At 36.0% G+C, this 18,795-nt stretch overlaps 1 protein-coding gene across 2 annotated transcripts in view; it reads left to right on the plus strand.

Moving 5' to 3' along the window:
- Window positions 1–18,795, plus strand: part of FBN2 (fibrillin 2) — a 190,018-nt gene that overhangs the window by 144,886 nt on the left and 26,337 nt on the right. For both annotated transcript variants that reach the window (XM_080575090.1, XM_080575089.1), the window contains 12 exons: window positions 1,107–1,232; window positions 3,164–3,286; window positions 3,668–3,790; window positions 7,583–7,744; window positions 8,494–8,562; window positions 9,197–9,322; window positions 9,809–9,934; window positions 10,518–10,670; window positions 14,790–14,858; window positions 15,842–15,967; window positions 16,825–16,950; window positions 17,374–17,499. In XM_080575090.1, the coding sequence (XP_080431216.1) occupies window positions 1,107–1,232; window positions 3,164–3,286; window positions 3,668–3,790; window positions 7,583–7,744; window positions 8,494–8,562; window positions 9,197–9,322; window positions 9,809–9,934; window positions 10,518–10,670; window positions 14,790–14,858; window positions 15,842–15,967; window positions 16,825–16,950; window positions 17,374–17,499 (1,455 nt within the window). The remainder of the gene's footprint in view (window positions 1–1,106; window positions 1,233–3,163; window positions 3,287–3,667; window positions 3,791–7,582; window positions 7,745–8,493; window positions 8,563–9,196; window positions 9,323–9,808; window positions 9,935–10,517; window positions 10,671–14,789; window positions 14,859–15,841; window positions 15,968–16,824; window positions 16,951–17,373; window positions 17,500–18,795) is intronic.

The following is an 18,795-nucleotide window of genomic DNA, read 5'->3' on the forward strand; positions in this document are numbered from 1 at the left end:
CAGATCGACACATGCACCTACCTAACTTGGTGTTGTCTGCAAACTTACTGAAAGTGCACTCGATCCCCTCATCCAGATCACTGATAAAGATGTTAAAGAGAACTGGCCCTAGTACTGAGCCCTGGGGGACTCCACTAGTAACCGGCCTCCAACTGGATTTAACTCCATTCACCACAACTCTTTAGGTCCGGCTACCCAGCCAGTTTCTAACCCAACAAAGCGTATGCCAGTCCAAGCCATGAGCAGCCATTTTCTTGAGGAGAATGCTGTGGGAAACGGTGTCAAAAGCCTTACTGAAGTCAAGGTAGACCACATCCACAGCCTTTCCCTCATCCACCAAGCGCGTCACTTTGTCATAGAAGGAGATCGCGTTCGTCAAGCAGGACCTGCCTTTCATAAACCCATGCTGACTGGGCCTGATCGCCTGCTTGCCCTGCAAGTGCCGTGTGATGACACTCAAGATAATCTGCTCCATGAGCTTCCCTGGCACTGAGGTCAAACTAACAGGCCTATAGTTTCCCGGGTCTACCTTCCGGCCCTTCTTGTAGATGGGCATCACGTTTGCTAGCTGCCAGTCGACTGGGACCTCCCCTGATAGCCAGGACTGCTGACAAATGATGGAAAGTTTCTTGGCCAGTTCTTTCGCCAGTTCTCTCAGTACCCTCGCGTGGATCCCATCCGGCCCCAACGACTTGCTATTATATATCCTTATATATATATAATAGGATATATATATAACATATGTATATATATATAATATATATAACAGAAATATATGATGTGTATATTACAGAAAATAAAGCTTTGACTTTGTAAGCAAAGCATTCAATGTATTTATTAGAAGTAACAGTACTGAATCTGAAAACCTTGCATTATTAAAATGAATAATTCTGTTAAAAAAAAAAAAAAAAGTACGAATCTTAGCAGGGTAGAAGGAGTCATTTTGGAAATGACATTAGATTTGCCTTTCTGCATTCTTTCAATATGGTTCATCTTCAGGTGTAAACATGTTGTTCTATATCAACAAAACTCTGCAACACTGAGTGGTAGGATAAAATTATTTGTATTTCGAAACATGGTTTCTAGCAAATTTCTGTCTCCCACAGATGTTGATGAGTGTGCAGAAAATGTTAATCTGTGTGAAAACGGACAGTGTTTGAATGTCCCTGGTGCATACCGTTGTGAGTGTGAGATGGGATTCACTCCCTCCTCGGACAGCAAGTCATGCCAAGGTAAGCTACCGGTACTTCAAGTTCATTTTCTGAGTTTGGATTGGCTGCCATAAAGCAAACCACGAGAACTGCTGGAAGGACCTCAACCTGGAAGCAGAATACGTAACACATGCTTCACATATAAAACTAATTTCTTCAACCAAGGATTATTTTACAGTTTTAATTACGTTGAAGGTAGCTGTCATCTCTTTATGAAGTTTTCCTGGCTGTGGCCCAGAAATCTCAGCAGTTTGGATTGGCAATTTTGTGTTGGTATTTTTTTTTGTTACTATTTCTCTTAGTCTTGTCACTAGTGAATAGTGTCTGGAAAAAAACTGCATTCATCTCTATTTTATTTAATGTGCTTAGGAAATATAAACTGCATTGAGTGACCTCATTTTTAATAAACCATACTTGACAACTTTGTAATACTCCTTGAAGTGTGTCCTGAAGATTTTTTTATCATCATCCTTTCACTCTCTGTATTGTAGCAGATCATCTGAAGTAGAGAAGAAATGATTCTCTCTAATCCAATGGAGCTTCTGTTCCTTGTTGTATTCTTACATCCTTTTTCGGTTTGATATGAAAACTGGGTATTAGATAAATTCTTTTTAACTAATGTTCCAAAGCATTTTACTTTATTGGCATGTTCACATATTCATGTGTATATATAAGAATCAGACTTCAGGCAGAAGCTTGTGAAAAATTAGCTACACAAGTGTTCTGGTCGGAGCTATTATAATTACCAAGTATTATCAATTGTTTAAATTAGCAAATTTCTCAGTGCAGCCCAGTTAGCCATTTTATAATCATGCCAATGTTCCAATGTTCTAATAATAATAATAAAAAAAGATATCACCCAATCAGTATATTGATAAACAAAATATTCTAATTCTAGAGACAGTAAGTCATGCAATTTTGGCTTTTCAGTTGGTCCACAGTAGTGTGCTGAAAAACAAATTGAAGAATTTTGGACAAAAATCTTGGTATATTATTGTGATTCCAACAGAAATCTGAAAGCATTGCATAGATTAAATTACACTGTTCAAGAACTAGAATGTATGGATGCTGAATGCTGTAGAGGAATTCTTTTGTTTTGTTTTGTTTTTTTAAGTTGATGTATTAATTTGTCCTGTGATAGGGTGACTCCTTGGCTGATTTCTGCCATCAAGGGATAAAATCCAAAGCCTGTTATTTAGTGTGATAATTTTAATATTTCACCCAATTTCTTCAGAAATTCCTTGAGATGTTAGTATGTTAACTTCTCAATGATAGTCTCTTCCACAACTTTATAAAGCTTTATCTTAACACAGATTATCTTCCTGACCCAATTCAGAGTTCATTTCATGGCTATAGTCCAACTTAGAAAACTTTCTTTAATTTCCAGTTTAAATTAATTGAGAACCATTGAATACTAGGCATTTATCTTAAATTTCTTTTTCACCTAAATATTTATCCCCATTCCCCACCATTCCAAAGTTACCCTTTCTCATATGTTCCTATAAAGAGGCATTATATCACTTCTCAAGCTTCGACTAAGGCAAGCAAGCCAAGTTCACCATAGATCTTTCGTTACTCTGATCATTTTAATATTCCTTTTTTACACCTCTTCTAGTTTTAGCTCATCACTCCTGAACAGAGCTCTGTACCCAGAATTCCAAGTGAAAATTTAGCTGTGCTTAGTAAAACGGTATCAATGCTGTCTGCTTTCCTGTCTCTGCTAAAAATAGCTCACTAAGGCATGCTAGAGCTGAATTCGCCTTTTACACAGATGCTTTAATTTAGAAATTTAGGAATCTTGCTATCAGACAGTACCTGCCTATTTTTTTTTGTCTTTTATTAATTTTCTTCCACTCAGAAGTTACATGTGTCTACATTTGCACTTTGCAATACAACACTACTATAGTACTAATATGGTAACAGTATCTAATTTTCTTAATATGTTTCTTCAGATATCGATGAATGCTCCTTCCAAAATATATGTGTATTTGGTACCTGCAATAATCTACCAGGAATGTTTCATTGCATCTGTGATGATGGCTATGAACTAGATAGAACCGGAGGAAACTGTACAGGTATATTTCTTCTGTTCAGAAATATGTCAAGGCTAAAATACCTTTCTAATTGCATCGGGTTAATTGAAACAGGAGTTCACAACATGCATTATATTCTCTAGCAACTATGCAAGCGCATTCTTTCTCCACCAAATAACAAGTTTTTAGCATTGTAAGCTTTTGATTTAGTTTAAGAATTAAATTTAAAAAATGCTTCTTATATACGCAGCTGTACAATGGTTATTCTTAAGTGTTTGATGAATTATTAGCAGCTCTTTGCTTCAATTTCAGGTAGAAATAACTTGTATTTGAAATTTTCTTGCCCATTTTGCTTTAAAATGTAAAATGATTCCTCTTTTCCATCAAGTGAATGGATTTATAAACATAGCCTTCCTATTTCAGATATTGATGAATGTGCTGATCCCATTAACTGTGTTAATGGTCTCTGCGTAAATACTCCTGGGAGGTATGAATGTAATTGCCCTCCAGATTTCCAGCTGAATCCTACCGGGGTGGGTTGTGTGGGTAAGTAAAAGCCACCTAAAACATCACTGTAGAAATCAAATGTATAATCATATTAGATGGATAGTAGATATATCAAACATGGGTAGTTTTGGCCTCTCTTCGAAGGGAGGGTGCCTGTTTTGATGCACATGAGGGTAGCAAGATACAAAAATTATCATTCACTTGCTGATCCTTCTGTATAGTTTTCTATAGCTTGTTAGTTATTGTAAATGATCGATGGTGTTTATAAAGTCTTTAAAATACACTTTTTTTATTTGTTCAAACATATATTATCTGCATTTCCATTTTCCTGAAAGTCACCAGTTCTTTGTTTAAGTTAAGTCTAAACCGGAATTAAAACTGCTTGTGGTACCTGTTTAACTAAAAACAAACTAAAAAGCACATTTCACTGTAGTTTAGTTCTCTCTGGCATAATCATCTCTGGCTTATACTGACATAAAGGGAATTTTCATTGTATCTTCTACTTTCATTACGTTTTTCCACTTGGTATAACTGTCATGTGATTAGGATATATAAGCGCGATCAGTCTAGGGAAGTTTTCGGGAAGATAAGGTTGAGAGAAGGGCCAAAGTTCAGCCATAAAGATTTGTGTGGGTTCCTGGGAAAGCCTTTTAGTTTTTATTTGGAAAACAGCCTTTTTAATTTTAATACTTTGGGAAGACTCAGATTTGCACAAATTGGGAAGTAGAAATCTGCCCATTTTCTAAATATTGGCAATACTACTATAGTATGGTAATAAATAAATATATTCTAAACAAATCATTTCTGTAGAAATGCATATTTCCTTCAGAACACATTTTATTGCTCATCTTTTCCATATGTCTCTCTTTTCTGTGTATATTCTCTGTAGCAACTGTAGAGTCCCAAGTGAGAGAGCAAGTCCTCCCTCTCAGAAGAAAAAAAAAAAGTTTAATAAGAAAGTGAAAGAAAAACTGTTTGACCCTACCTTATTTCTGTCTTGCAGAAGTACTACTAGGCCTCTCTCTGATACTAAAGCACTCTTTTCCTTTCCCCTGTGTAAGAAATATTTTTAGTTCCTCAGTGACTGCCTGCACAGAAAAGAGAAGTTCCCGAGGCTTAGACTGATGCACAAACATGGTTTTTGTTTGTTTTGTTTTGTTTTAACCTCAGTTTCAGAGATTGGCAGAACTGGAATCCTTTTGTCTGTGTGGCAGGAACTATAACTCTCAGATGCACAATTTACATCTCTCTATTGCCTGATTTCATGATGAAATGCAAAAAACATTCACTGAACATTCAGCTTTTGTTTTTAATAGGAGTGTGCAAAGACTCTGCTTCCCGTGAAATATCATCAGATTAAGATACTAAGTAAGTCCTGTTCCATGAATGAAATGACACTTCAGTGCCCTTTTTTTAGAAGCCCTTTAAGAGATGGGGGCATCAAGCGTAAATAAAGACATCTTAGTTATACTATGTTATATGATTTTAAACATTGTTAGGTTTTGATCTGTTTCCTTTCACCAGCAGTTCTCATTTATAAAATTTCTAGAGGATTAAATGAGTTAACATGGGCAAAGGAAACACCAAGACAGTTGCCATTCCAGTGCAGCTATACTAATTCTGTTTTAAGAGGTGGTGTACTTTGGATATGCCTACCATACTGACTTATGCAGTCCAAAGAGGGAAGAATTAAAGTTCAGTTTGCTTGTGATCCTTTATAGTCTCAGGACTGCAAGTCCAAATTGCAGCTTCAGTGACAGTGAAGTTTGGGTCATTTGCAACTGTAAAGCCTTACCCATTTTTCACTCTAAGATTGTAGTCACTTGGGGAAAAACAAAACAAAACAACAAAAACAACAACAAAAGACACAGGCCAGTAGACCTTACCAAGATACATGAAATTTTCTTACTTCTGGAATTAAACAGTTGTGCCAATAAATGTTCCAGAAACTTCTTGTCAAAGGACAGTACTTCTGGTTCTCTTCAATAGCAACTATCTCTTGCACGCTTGAGCAAAAAGTGGAATTTTAATTCCAATTCCTCTCAGAAGGAACAGAATTATTATCCTTGGCAAAGAAGAACATGGTGCCTTGTCAAGACAGTTCATGTGAGTAGTAAACCGAAACCTAAAACCCTTTATGGACTCCGTATTGATACTCTGCTAGAGAATTCCACACTCTGCCTTCTTTCCAAGGACTATTATCTCCTATTGCTCGTAATGGACCTGAGGTCTTTAGCCGAAGTCATCTTCCAAAAAGCTCTTTTTTTTCCCACTTTTCTCAAGAACCATGAAGCCAAATCTCGGCTTCACGTAAAAAGGCAGATGTCTCCCACTGTCACAAATGGAGAAGAGCATGCAGTTCCTCTGAGAACACGAGGAAATAGGTATTCTGAGAATAAGTGTTTGGGTTTTTTTCAGCTCAAGTCCATAATGAGAACAACAGGATATGCCCTTTTTTTCTTTTTCGGAAAGGCTGTTCATGTTACTTTGATCTAACTTAATATTATTTTGCAGCCTTAACAAATTGTAAAGCTTGTATTTATTACTAGGAATCTGTTATTATTTTAAAAAAATGTAATAAATTTAAAATAAATAAATAAAAAAGGACTTCCACTCAACATGGGCTGATCAGTGATATGTACCAAATCTCAAGATAATTTAAAAAGCCATGTCATATCAAGACATTTGTTAAACTCTGAAGATTTTGAAAGGATGAACTACACATATTTATGATACTTGGTTCATCTCACTCCATGTAAAATGCTAAGAATGTAGTGTGTGGCACTTGCTGCAAGTAGTAAATTAAAAATGTGGTATCTCTGGGTAAAATATGCATTTAGAAAACCATTCAAAAATTCATATACAAGTTTCTTAGTTATACTATTAACAGAAATAGTAAAAATGCAGAAAGACACTGTGGCCTTTATAAAATGAATATATCATCTTTATTCCAAGTTGTTTCTATGCTTCTTTAGTAGCATACTTTGATAGCAAGTTAATTCATATCTGTGATCTTTAAAATTATAATACTAAACTTGAGGAAATTAATTTCTTCTTATTTGACTGTAATAGGAAATACTGTCATAATTGACTGTCTTCTCATTTCTTGTATTTATGATTCACTGCTAGTTACTTGTTATTTATACAGAACAAGGAGGTAGTATTGGCAGTAGAAAGAAAACTCAAAGCTTTATTTCTCTTAGTGGATTCATTGCTCATTCTACCAATGCCAATTGTTGTCTACATCATGAAGTTACAGTTTGAGTGAACTAACAATTTTTCCTCAAAGTTTCTGGATGTTTAGATTATTTTCTTCAATGCTAATGATTTTTGGAGATTTTTCTTTTTTTTTTTTTTTTTTTGCTAGTAGAGCTCTTCCAGTGCAATGACAGATGGCACTTTTTTTCTGCAGTTCCATGGAGAAATAGGTAACTTCTAATTTCCACAAGAGAGTGGAATTCAGCCTAGTCAAAATCAGAAAATAGAGAAGAAGTATTATCAGCAAACTGCAGCAAGGCTTCTGGATGTTTTCTGGATTGAAAGACTGGGAATAGTGTATGTTCTACACTAGAGTATGGTGTATCTCTGGAAGATACTCAAACATTTAAAACTGTTCTCTGGGTTCTTAGGAGGCTGAAGGTACCTTTTCTGCATGCTATCTCTCTCAACATCAGTAGCAGCATACATGAATGTTTTCAGCTTGCCAGTGACTTTAAAAGAATGATGTTATCCAAATTCCTGCTTCTAGATATGGAATATTAAAATGAATGCCTACTGTTGCTTTGCCCAGATTATTTTGTGCAGCTGTAGCCATATGTGCTTTATATGTAGATAATCGTGTTGGCAATTGCTACCTGAAGTATGGACCACGAGGGGATGGAAGCCTATCCTGCAATACTGAAATTGGAGTTGGAGTCAGTCGTTCCTCGTGCTGCTGCTCTCTGGGAAAAGCTTGGGGAAACCCCTGTGAGACGTGTCCCCCTGTAAACAGCAGTAAGGAAATGTTCTCATATTTTCCCCTGCCCTCTTATTATAGAAGATTATTATAAAAGATACTACTAAGGACTAGAAAAAATATTTGAAATCTTTTACTATATTATCATTTAAGAAACCGATTTACTTCGAGAATCTGAATATATTGCATACATCTGTTTGCAATTTTTAATCAGCAGCTCCACGTTGGTAGGGTAATAAACACATGACTAAAGCTTAGAATTCAAATTATGTCTTTAATTCAAAGAACTGTGGTGGTTCTCAAAGGGAACCTTGGTAACTGTTATATAACAATTTTTGTCACCCTTAAGTACTTTCAAAACTGTTACGCAGTGATACTTACCAACTTTGTAGATATATGAAATAATGCAAAAGAAATATAAAGCAGCTTATTCTTAACAGTCTCATAGTAGTATGAATTGCAATTTTAACATCTCTCTTTATCTATTGTATACTGGTGTTTTGTATTGAAGAACTAGTAAAAGCTAAAAGTGGAGGATGCATATATATCTTATACAGGCAGAAAATGAAGGAAACAGTTTTGTCCCTGCCTATAAGAATATCCATGGTTATGGTAATGGTCAAAGCAGACTTGCTTTGTTTCCAGTAAATAGTCCAAGGAAGGTAGAAGAATAATGGCAGTAGGGAAAAAGAAGTGTTAGAAACACAAATGAAATGCTTTGTTTCTATTCTTAGCACTTTATTCTTCATATAACTGACATGCTCTCTCTTGTTATACTTTACTTTAGCGGAATACAATACTCTCTGTCCAGGAGGAGAAGGATTCAGACCAAATCCCATCACTATTATTTTAGAAGGTGAGTTCATCGTAAATGACAATGAAATTTGGTAATAAAAAAAAATGCCATCTTTGTTGAGATAAATGCATGAACTGTATTTTGAAGAAGCCATTACATTTATTGCAAACCAAAAAGTTAATATGAGTTGAACAATAGCATGGTGAAAAGGAGCATTGTAAAAGAACATTGAAGAAGTCCAGCAACATTTCAGTAGGAAAATAAACTGATCTCATACCTTTTGTGTGCCTCCTTCCTTGAGCTGAACTTTGAAATTGGCCCTGAAGAGTAAGTCTTCTATGAAAATTATAGTTTATCAGTGGAAGGTATAAGTTTCAGGAAACATTCATTGGACAAAGAAACCCTGGTTCCAGTGAGCATGAAGGAATGGGGAATTAGATGCCAAATTCCTGTAAACAGTAACAGAAGCTGAACTCCAGGTGCTCATCAAGCTGAAACGTGCTCCGGAAAAACTAGTTATATAGGAGAGAATGAGCATCACATCCATACTTTCATAAAGTGCAATTTAGAAGCAACAAAAATCCACGTGACAGTTAAAAGCTACTAGTTGGTAAAATTTCAGGGGAGTACTTACAGTCTGATGTTTCTTTTAATTCTGGATTGAAAGTAAGTTTTTGTCTCTTTTTTTTTTTAGACATTGATGAATGTCAGGAGCTGCCAGGTCTCTGTCAAGGTGGAAATTGCATCAATACTTTTGGCAGCTTCCAGTGTGAATGTCCAAAAGGCTACTACCTCAGTGAAGAGACGAGAATCTGTGAAGGTTGAGTCCCTTGAAATTGTTTTATCACAGTGCAGCTATGATGAAAAACAATGTTTTAGCCTTAAATCCAAAAGTGGCTGTGGCCACACACTCTTACCACAGTGTAGCTATCCACTCTCTTACCAAAAATCTTTTCTAAAATCATTGTCTTGGGCATTATTGATATGATTAATATTAAACTTGAAATGTAACATTTGCATATACTAATGTTTATATACTAGATCTCAGATATGTGTATTTTCTATATAGTATATAGATAAGGTGGTTATTCATGATTTGTAAATTCCAGCTTCAGTGCCTTATATTGCCTACTAGTTTTACTACATTCCCTGTATTGACCCAAATCTGAACTGTACTTCCCAAACTAGCCTTTATATGCAACATTTTTTCTTATCTTAGTATATTTTGGCTGTGTTTCTCAGAAATATGTGCTGGGGTTGGTCTTCCTTCTCATCGTTAATTATATTTTTTTCACTTGGTCTCTAGATATTGATGAATGTGTTGCACATCCGGGTGTCTGTGGTCCTGGAACCTGCTACAATACCCTGGGGAACTACACCTGCATTTGCCCTCCTGAATATATGCAGGTCAATGGAGGACATAACTGCATGGGTATGCAAAATGTCATCTTTACTATAACTGTCTAGATATCAACCTGTTTTGGAACCAGACTCCCTGCTCTAAAATTTCCTTTTTCATGTGGTCAATTCTGAAGTCTTTAAAGTCTCGCACCAGAAAACTGGACTTGCAGCTGTTACGTTTTTTCATAAACTTAAGTTCTATTATAGCTTTTTCCTACCTTTAACTCCCAGGAGGTTGTGTCATGTAGCCAGGAAAGAGAGCCAAATGCAGTGTTCTCATGGTCTTATTCTTTAACAGAGCTCAGAAATATTTTTTATTTTCACCATCCATTTCCAATAGTAGGGTTTGATATATAGATGGATCTGATGGGCATCTACAGTTTGTTTCTGATTTCTTGGGAATGTTGCTTTTAACCCTTTGTCATTTCAGGTAAGTCTAGTACAAAAAGTTAGAGGAGTGCAATCCTTAAATGATTTCTGAGTGTATCTGTGCACATTTTTGGATTGCATTCAGAAGCCAGAGTTAATGAATTACTGTCTTGGTTCATGGGGGTAGATATTTACTTAAATCAATTCATTGGTTACTTCATAAGTGATTCTTCTCTCACATCTAGACATGAGGAAAAGCTTTTGCTACAGAAGCTATAATGGAACCTCCTGTGAGAATGAACTGCCCTTCAATGTGACCAAAAGGATGTGTTGCTGCACATACAATGTTGGGAAAGCCTGGAATAAACCTTGTGAACCATGTCCAACTCCAGGAACGGGTAAAGCCTACCATAATCATTCAATTTTCTTACATTCTTTGTGCATCTGCTCCTTCAGCATATTAGCTGAAGTTGAAATTTCAGGCCCCCAAAAAACTTTGCCAAAATCACAGTATCATATAATCATTAAGGTTGAAAAGACCTCCATGATCATGTAGTCCAACTATCCACCTACCACCAATATTATCCACTAAACCATGTCCCTAAGCACCATATCCAACCTTTCCTAAAACACCCCCAGGGACAGTGACTCCACCACTTCCCTGGGCAACCTGTTCCAGTGCCTAACTACTTTTTCTGAGAATTTCTCCTAATTTCTCCTAATCTCCATCCTGAACCTCCCCTGTCGCAACTTGAGGCCATTTCCTCTTTTCATATCACTGGTTATCTGTGAGAAGAGGCTGATCCCCAGCTCCCCACACTTTCCTCTCAGGTAGCTGTAGAGAGTAGTGAGGTCTCCCCTGAGCTTTCTCTTCTCCAGACTAAACAACCCTAGGTCCCTCAGTCACTCCTCAAAGGACTTGTGTTCCAAACCCTTCACCAGCTTTGTAGCCCTTCTCTGGATACGCTCCAGGTCCTCGATGTCCTCCTTGTAGTAAAGGGCCCAAAACTGTACTCAAGGTGCGGCCTCACCAGAGCTGAGTACAGGGGGACAATCACCTCCCTGGTCCTGCTGGTTACACTATTCCTGACACAAGCCAGGATGCCATTGGCCTTCTTGGACACCTGGACACAGTGCTGGCTCATGTTGAGGCAAGTGTCAAGCAACACCTCCAGATCTTTGTCCTCTGCACAGCTTTCCAACCATTCCGCCCCAAGCCTGTAGCATTGTATGGAGTTGTTATGCTAAAACAGTGTGACAAATACTCTGCCATCTTCTCACTGGTTGGAATAAGTCTTGCTGTGCTAAACAGGTCTAGATATTTCTTCCATTTCTGCAGAGGAAAGATACAGCCTCAATAGTCGAGGAAACCAATCATTCACCCAGGTTGAATAAAAGATACAGGAAGAATGTGCACATTTTCCCTCTCTGCTGTCAGTGAGATCAGGGACAAGGGAAGAAAATACTGTCAGGTCCCCCTGAGTGGAGGTGAACATAAAGGCCTGGAAAGAAAGAGATGTCTGCTGCCTGATCAGCCTTCCAGGATCATTGATTTAGGATAGCATAATTTAGTAACTGCATAGCAAGGGATACATTTATCCTTGTAGTCCTAATCTCTGTTTGAACACAAAGATTGTGTTTCGTAACCTGAGTGTATTGCCTTTCTAGATTTTTCATTTGTGTCTCAAATCTGAGCGTGATCCTCTTGGTTGTTTTTACATTACCTCTACTGAAGGTGATTAACTTGCAAAAGCTCTGTAAGTAGGGCATAGTAAAGGGAAGTAAAAATTTCCTTCTACAAAATGAAGTGAAAATAAAAAGGTACTCAGTCCTTTTTCAGTTAGTCTTTATGGAGTTTCTTGCCTGGAACAAATCACGCTTGAAAGCTCAACTCAGAAAAATTGTTGGTGAGAGAATCACCAACTTGGAAACCTGACAGTAGCACCTGGGCTTCATTAAAATACTCTTACATTTGTAAAAAGAACAAAGTTGCCTAGATAAAATAACTGTTTAATATATATACATTTTACTGTTTAATTCACTTTGCAACAATCTAGTACCACTAAAGCCATACTTTTGGGGGTGCATCCTCTGTTGTGTTAGTGTAAATAGTGTATTCCTTTCATTCCACATGGTTTATTCTGGTGACGTAAGGGAAATAGCAGATAATTAGGGAAGATTTTCTCCCACAAGCAGTAAAGAGGAGGAAAATGGGAATGAAAAGAAAAACACCCTCTTCCGTTTCTTTCTTAAGTAGGAGGAGGGAAAATGAAGGAATGTTTCTAGCAGTCAGGAATGGGGGCTGAAAATAAGCTTGAGAGAGGAAATACATGTTTGCTATCAGAGAGAGCTCATAAAATTCTTTTCCATAGTCATTTGTCTTTGCAACATAAAATTGTCATCAGGATGACAACATATGAAAAAAATATACCAAAGTATTAGCAGGGATTCATGCAATTAATATTCTTGCATGGAGGAGAGAATTCTCCTTTTAAATTGTTAAGACAAGTTTTCAAGAACTGCTGCAGTTTTTAAATCTTTGTTAAAACAACTTCACTGAGACAGTCTACAAGAAGTTATTGGGTTAAAATATTTCCTGAAATACTTCAGTATTGCCTTGTTAGCTCTTTTAAATGCCTTTACTATATCTGGAAACATGGCTGATGCTCTTTCACCATGAAAAGAGATTGTTTGAGGGATTAAACACTTATTCCTAGCGTAAATGCTTGAATAGCTGAAGTTACAGGATATAATCAGTTGTACTGAAATCTGGGTGGGGGCTACACATCACAGACGGGTTATGATATACTGACCCTAACCAGTTTGCTAGACTGAGCCCAGTACCTCATTAAAAGTATTATTCTGCTCTGATGAGAATTATATTGTTCCTCTAAATTAACTTCACAGGCCAATTAATTTGCAATTTTTTTCTTTGTGAACTGTGTTCTCTCTTCCTTTTCATATATTTATGCTTAACTATTAATCTCTGTTTGATGACTTCAGGTAGGAAAGATTATCTTGCTCGGTTTTACACATAATATAGATCATAACCATCACCATACAGGCTTTAAACAGAATAATCTTTCTTGTTTCTTTTTTTTTTTTTTTCCCCACCCAAATAAGTGTAAAAAGCTGTTTCGCTGCTAAAAAGTAACTAAGTATTTGCAGAACTCTCTTCATGGTTGGATCATCTGGGTAGTGCTTGACTTCAAAGAGTTTTTTCCCTGTTATGTGATAGATCTTTTTTCCTGTGAAAAATAATATAGTGATAAGTATGTGGTTTTTGTAAATACTTTTTAAAGTCATTGTTGCAAATAGTAAAAAGTCAAGCTTTCAGAAAGTAAATCTCTGAAGTGTTTGTGCATTACTAATTTGGCAGTCTCTATAAAAGCATTATACTACAGTCCTTACGTAATTACATGCAATTTTTTCTACACATTACAAACTGAAAAAATATGAAAGAACTCTATTAAATAGAACATACGAAATACATAGGTAACATAGCACAGAAGGAAAGAAGGCCTGCAACTCTCTGAGCTTCTTCTTCATTCTCCCAGAACTGATGTTAGGCATTATTACAGAACTAGATTGTCATCATCCATGGGGATAAGGTAGTGAACACAGGGCCCTCTTTTTACCCATAATGTGTGTTTCACTGGTTTAACAACAATATAAATGGCATAAATCTCCATGCAGAAAACAATTGTTATAAAGAAAACCTTAAATCTTATAAATGTTAATAGAACACAAAATTTCTGGATGGTAAAACATGGTGGCAGTGAGCTCTGAGATTATTGTGTAGTACAAGAGTAACGTCAGTAGGCATTAAACAGTCACTAACGAGCAGCACAGAAGAAAATGCTGAGGTTTATATACTGGATTCTAGTCAGCTTGTACAAGAAATAAGAATATTTGAATGTGAAAAAATTATTTTGCCAAATCACATTCTGCGCAATTATCAACTACATTTGCAGAAATTTTAATAAAGAACATTTGGTTTAAGGGAAATAAGAATTACTCAAGTTATAACGCCAGTGATTAAACTTAACCAAATTTTAAACTAATGAAAAGCTGCCATTGAAATATAGAGGATCAAGAAACTAAGACAACAACCAGAAGAGAAATAAATTATCACCACTCTGGGTACCAGTAAGTTAAATTTACTTCTTTCTGGAAGTGTTGCTGCAGATTCTCTCTACAGATTTCTAGAAAGCAATAATGAACCTTAAATGGTAAGTTATTGAGTTCTATTTAAAACAAACTGAAGCTCTGCTTGCTCAAACCAGACATTTGTTCTTGTGCCAAAGTCTGCGAAGATTTGCAAAAAAACAAGTATGAATTAGTGTTCCAGTTTGCACTCATTTATTGGCAACCTGAATTTTCAGTATAATTTGTACAGAAGGCAATTGCTCTCTCTTCTGCGTAAATTTGGCTTCTATCTGCTCTGAGAAAACTACAAGTAATTGAGAGATTTATAAATACTCACTAAAAATGCATTTTTCTTTGTTTTGCTGTAGCTGAATTCAAAAACATATGTGGGAATATTCCTGGCTTTACTTTTGATATTCATACTGGAAAAGCTGTTGGTAAGTTTCAATAAACTTCCTGAAGATAACCAAAAGATGTTATGCATAAGATTGGTGCAGCTCCATAATAGTGGACTAAAATGAATATTTCATAAAATAAAATTCTAATTCATTCTGAAGTTCTGATGGTGAGACAGAGTGTGAGAGCAAAGTTATAATGGCTTGTTGTTTATATTTTTTGATTCCTCCATTTTCACAGAATCGTAGAACCATAGAACAGCTTGGGTTGGAAGGGACCTTAAAACTCATCCAGTTCCAACCCCCTGCAGTAGGCAGAGATGCCACCCACTAGATCAGGTTGCCCAGGGCCTCATCCAGCCAGGCCTTGAACACCTCCAGGGACGGAGCATCCACAGCTTCTCTGGGCAGCCTGTTCCAGTGCCTCACCACCATCTGAGTGAAGAATTTCCTCCTAATATCTAATCTAAGTCTCCCCTCTTTCACTTTAAAGCCATTCCCCCTTGTCCTAACAATATCTGCACAAGCAAAAAGTTGCTCTCCATCTATTTTATAAGCCCCCTTTAAGTATTGAAAAGCTGCATTGAGGTTTCCCCAGAGCCTTCTCTTCTTCAGGGTGAACATCCCCAGCTGTCTGCCTTTCTTCATAGGAGAGAGATAACTTTTGATCATTTTGATAATGATCTTTTCCTCCCCCCTCCTGAAGGTTTGTTTTTCTGAAGGTTTGGCGATTTTTTTGAAGGTTTTGCCTTCAAAAATTTTGTTGGACTCATCAGCACATTTGTAACACTTCTGCATCTTGCTAATATTTAGTATTTCTCTGTTTTGATCACTTGCTGAACTTCACATAGTTTATTTTTTCTTGTAACAGGCATATGTTTTGATTTATACCCTGTATATAATTAGTAGTTTAAGTAAATTAAAAGGAACTTCTCATCTCAGTATAAAAAACAGTGCAATTGAGAAACCATATTGTACATAAAGTCAAGAAGCACTGTATTTTGACAAGCTCATCTGACTTTCAGACATCGATGAATGTAAGGAGATCCCAGGAATCTGTGCAAATGGTGTTTGCATCAATCAGATTGGCAGCTTCCGCTGTGAGTGCCCCACTGGATTCAGCTACAATGACCTGCTCTTGGTCTGTGAAGGTGATTTGAAGTGACATTATTTTCTACTTAGTTCACATAAGCATAATTATCATAAAGGGAAGGGGAACATTTAAATTACATGTTTTTCAGGCTCTAAGGGACAGGTTGTGAACTTGCTTTCTTGTAGGGGTCAAATCCATAAATGAGTTTGTGATGTGTTTGTCTCTAATACATATGCATACGCACTCAATACAGTTTGTCATAGTTTTGTGTCAAGCAACCCGCTGGCTCCTAAATAAGAGGTAAATTAAATGCTTCATTTTATTATGGTCTTATGGTATTTTTTATTAATTTTTGTTAAAACTTGTTTGAAGAAAAAGTTCCCTTGATTTTTCCCCCTTATATCTGTTCTTTTGTGGGTTTATCAGTAAAGAAGTATCATATATTCATAGAAGATAGTAGTGAAATTTTGTGTGTCCTGAAGTCAATAGTAGTTTTGTCATTGGTGTTTAAGTGTCTTGTGCTGATGACACTTGTGCCCTAAGTTGCTAACAAACTGTGCCACTTACTTTTTCACTTCAAAACGTTCTTTTGTTTAAAATACATAAATGTACAGAGGAACTTACTACAAAGAATAAATTTCTTCAGGTACTTGTTTAAAACTGCATGACTGCTTCAGTATATAGGGAGTTGGATTCATAGGATCCTCCTTCATCCAAAAACTGTGCTGTTGATAAAATTCTATTGATGTTGCTTTTCATTTGCACGTATGGCACAGGAGGCTGAAGGTCAGCAACTTCATACTTTGCTCAGGAAGGCCTATGAAGACCAGTCTTGCACAAGACTGACTATACAGTCTAAACACTAGGCAGGAATATGCATCTTGTGGTTTCTTACTATGACTCTTGGTATTTCAGATATTGATGAGTGCAGCAATGGAGACAATCTCTGTCAAAGAAACGCGGACTGTATCAACAGTCCTGGTAGTTACCGCTGTGAATGTGCTGCTGGTTTTAAACTTTCACCCAATGGTGCTTGTGTTGGTAAGAAATCAGTTGATTTTTCTAGTCTGAATCTGTTTGTACGTAATCAAGGGTCTGTATTTGATTCTTTTGAAGGGTAAAAGTAATGTTTATTTTCTGTTACCTTGCATATTCTGCTATGTGTTTTATGTAGCAGTTTTTATTTTATAGCCCTGTTTCTCTGTGCAAGGGAAGAAAAGACAGAGTGAAACTTTTAAAGAACATTCTTGAGGTATCAACCAAATACTAACAGTAGTTTTGACCTTGAGGTGTATAGGCAAGAAGTTCTTATAAAATGAAATTTTGTTATGATTCAGGTTTAGTTATGGATAATTTTGAGTCTGGTTTTAATAATAATAACAGATTGTAAAAACATGTTTGTGTAACATGAATGAATAATAAAAGTCAATAATGTGTACCATCTGTTTTATATTTTTGTTATAGATCGCAATGAATGTCTGGAAATTCCTAATGTTTGCAGTCATGGTTTATGTGTGGACATGCAAGGAAGTTACCAGTGCATATGTCACAATGGTTTTAAGGCATCTCAAGACCAGACTATGTGCATGGGTATGGAAAGAATACACTTTTGTGGTTTTAAAAGAGAGGATAATAGAGGGGAATGAGTTAATTCTTTTTTTTAATTGTATAAAAAGAATATAATGGCATTGAAAGGCTGATTCATATGTCTTTGAGTTTTTGTGATTAAAGTATGTGAAGTTGTCCTTGGAGAAAGGAGAAAAAAATCACAATATTTTCAGAGGTAGCTCCGTATTACCGAAGAACATGTTAACCCCATTTTCACAAAAATGCATGATAAAGACTCATTTGAAAGAAAAATTTACAGGTGATACTACAGAGCAATAGAGTCTGGAGAAAAAAATACAGATTTTTTTTCAATTATTTCAAATTTTATTGAGTTCCTACTTCATTAAAAAAATAGAATCCCACACAATGTAATCTATACTAATTTTATATTCAGATGATGACATGAAAGAGATGACATTAAGAAATAAGCTGATAGCAAAATAAGAGTGTTTTTCTTTTCTTTTTTAATGTTAAATATTAAATTCTAAAGGATATTTAAAGAAAGATGTGAGGCATGTGTGAATTTGGTTCTCTTTGAAAAAAAAAACTAAATGTCAGCTCTAAGCACTAGCGACATTCAGTGACCTCTATAACACAGGTGTGTTCGTACTTCTATTTCATGGGGGCATTGAAAACCTGTTCCCATAATATTATATATTCATATATGCTTTGAGTCTTCCCATTTTTGAACTAAATCATATTTGTCAAATCACCTGAAAAAGATATTTCGGAAAGTGACTTCTGTTAACAATGCAAAATTTCCAGAACATGGTTACTTGAAACAATAATAATTCTAAAACTGAAATTTGTCTTTCATAGTCTGAAATAAAAATTTTGACCGAAATGCAGTCTGAAATACAAATCTTGACAATGACAGGTTATGGAAACAATCCTATAACAAATTGTTTACCATCTGTAAATAAATGTTATAAATATATAAATAAACAAATGTTTCAGAAAGTCCACAAGAACTCGGAGACAAATAACCTTCATATCCCCATGAAAATCCAAACAGCACTCAAATACACAGTAGAAAACATTGAATTCTAGTGCATTAAAAAATGGATGTATCCAAGAGTTTGAAGGCAGTCTTTATATTTCTGAAAGTAATAATAACATAATGAATTTATGTATGCAAACGTCATTGTGAACAATGATACATAACTCCTTTATAGAGTGTTTTGAACAGGTTTTCATGTGCATTAGAGTAAGAGGTGTATATGAATTTTGAGATAGTTCTGAGACTTTGATGCTCAATCCTTTGTACTGATTTCAGAT

Source organism: Anser brachyrhynchus (assembly GCF_964034855.1).
Source record: "Anser brachyrhynchus genome assembly, chromosome: Z".
Lineage (NCBI taxonomy): Eukaryota > Metazoa > Chordata > Aves > Anseriformes > Anatidae > Anser > Anser brachyrhynchus.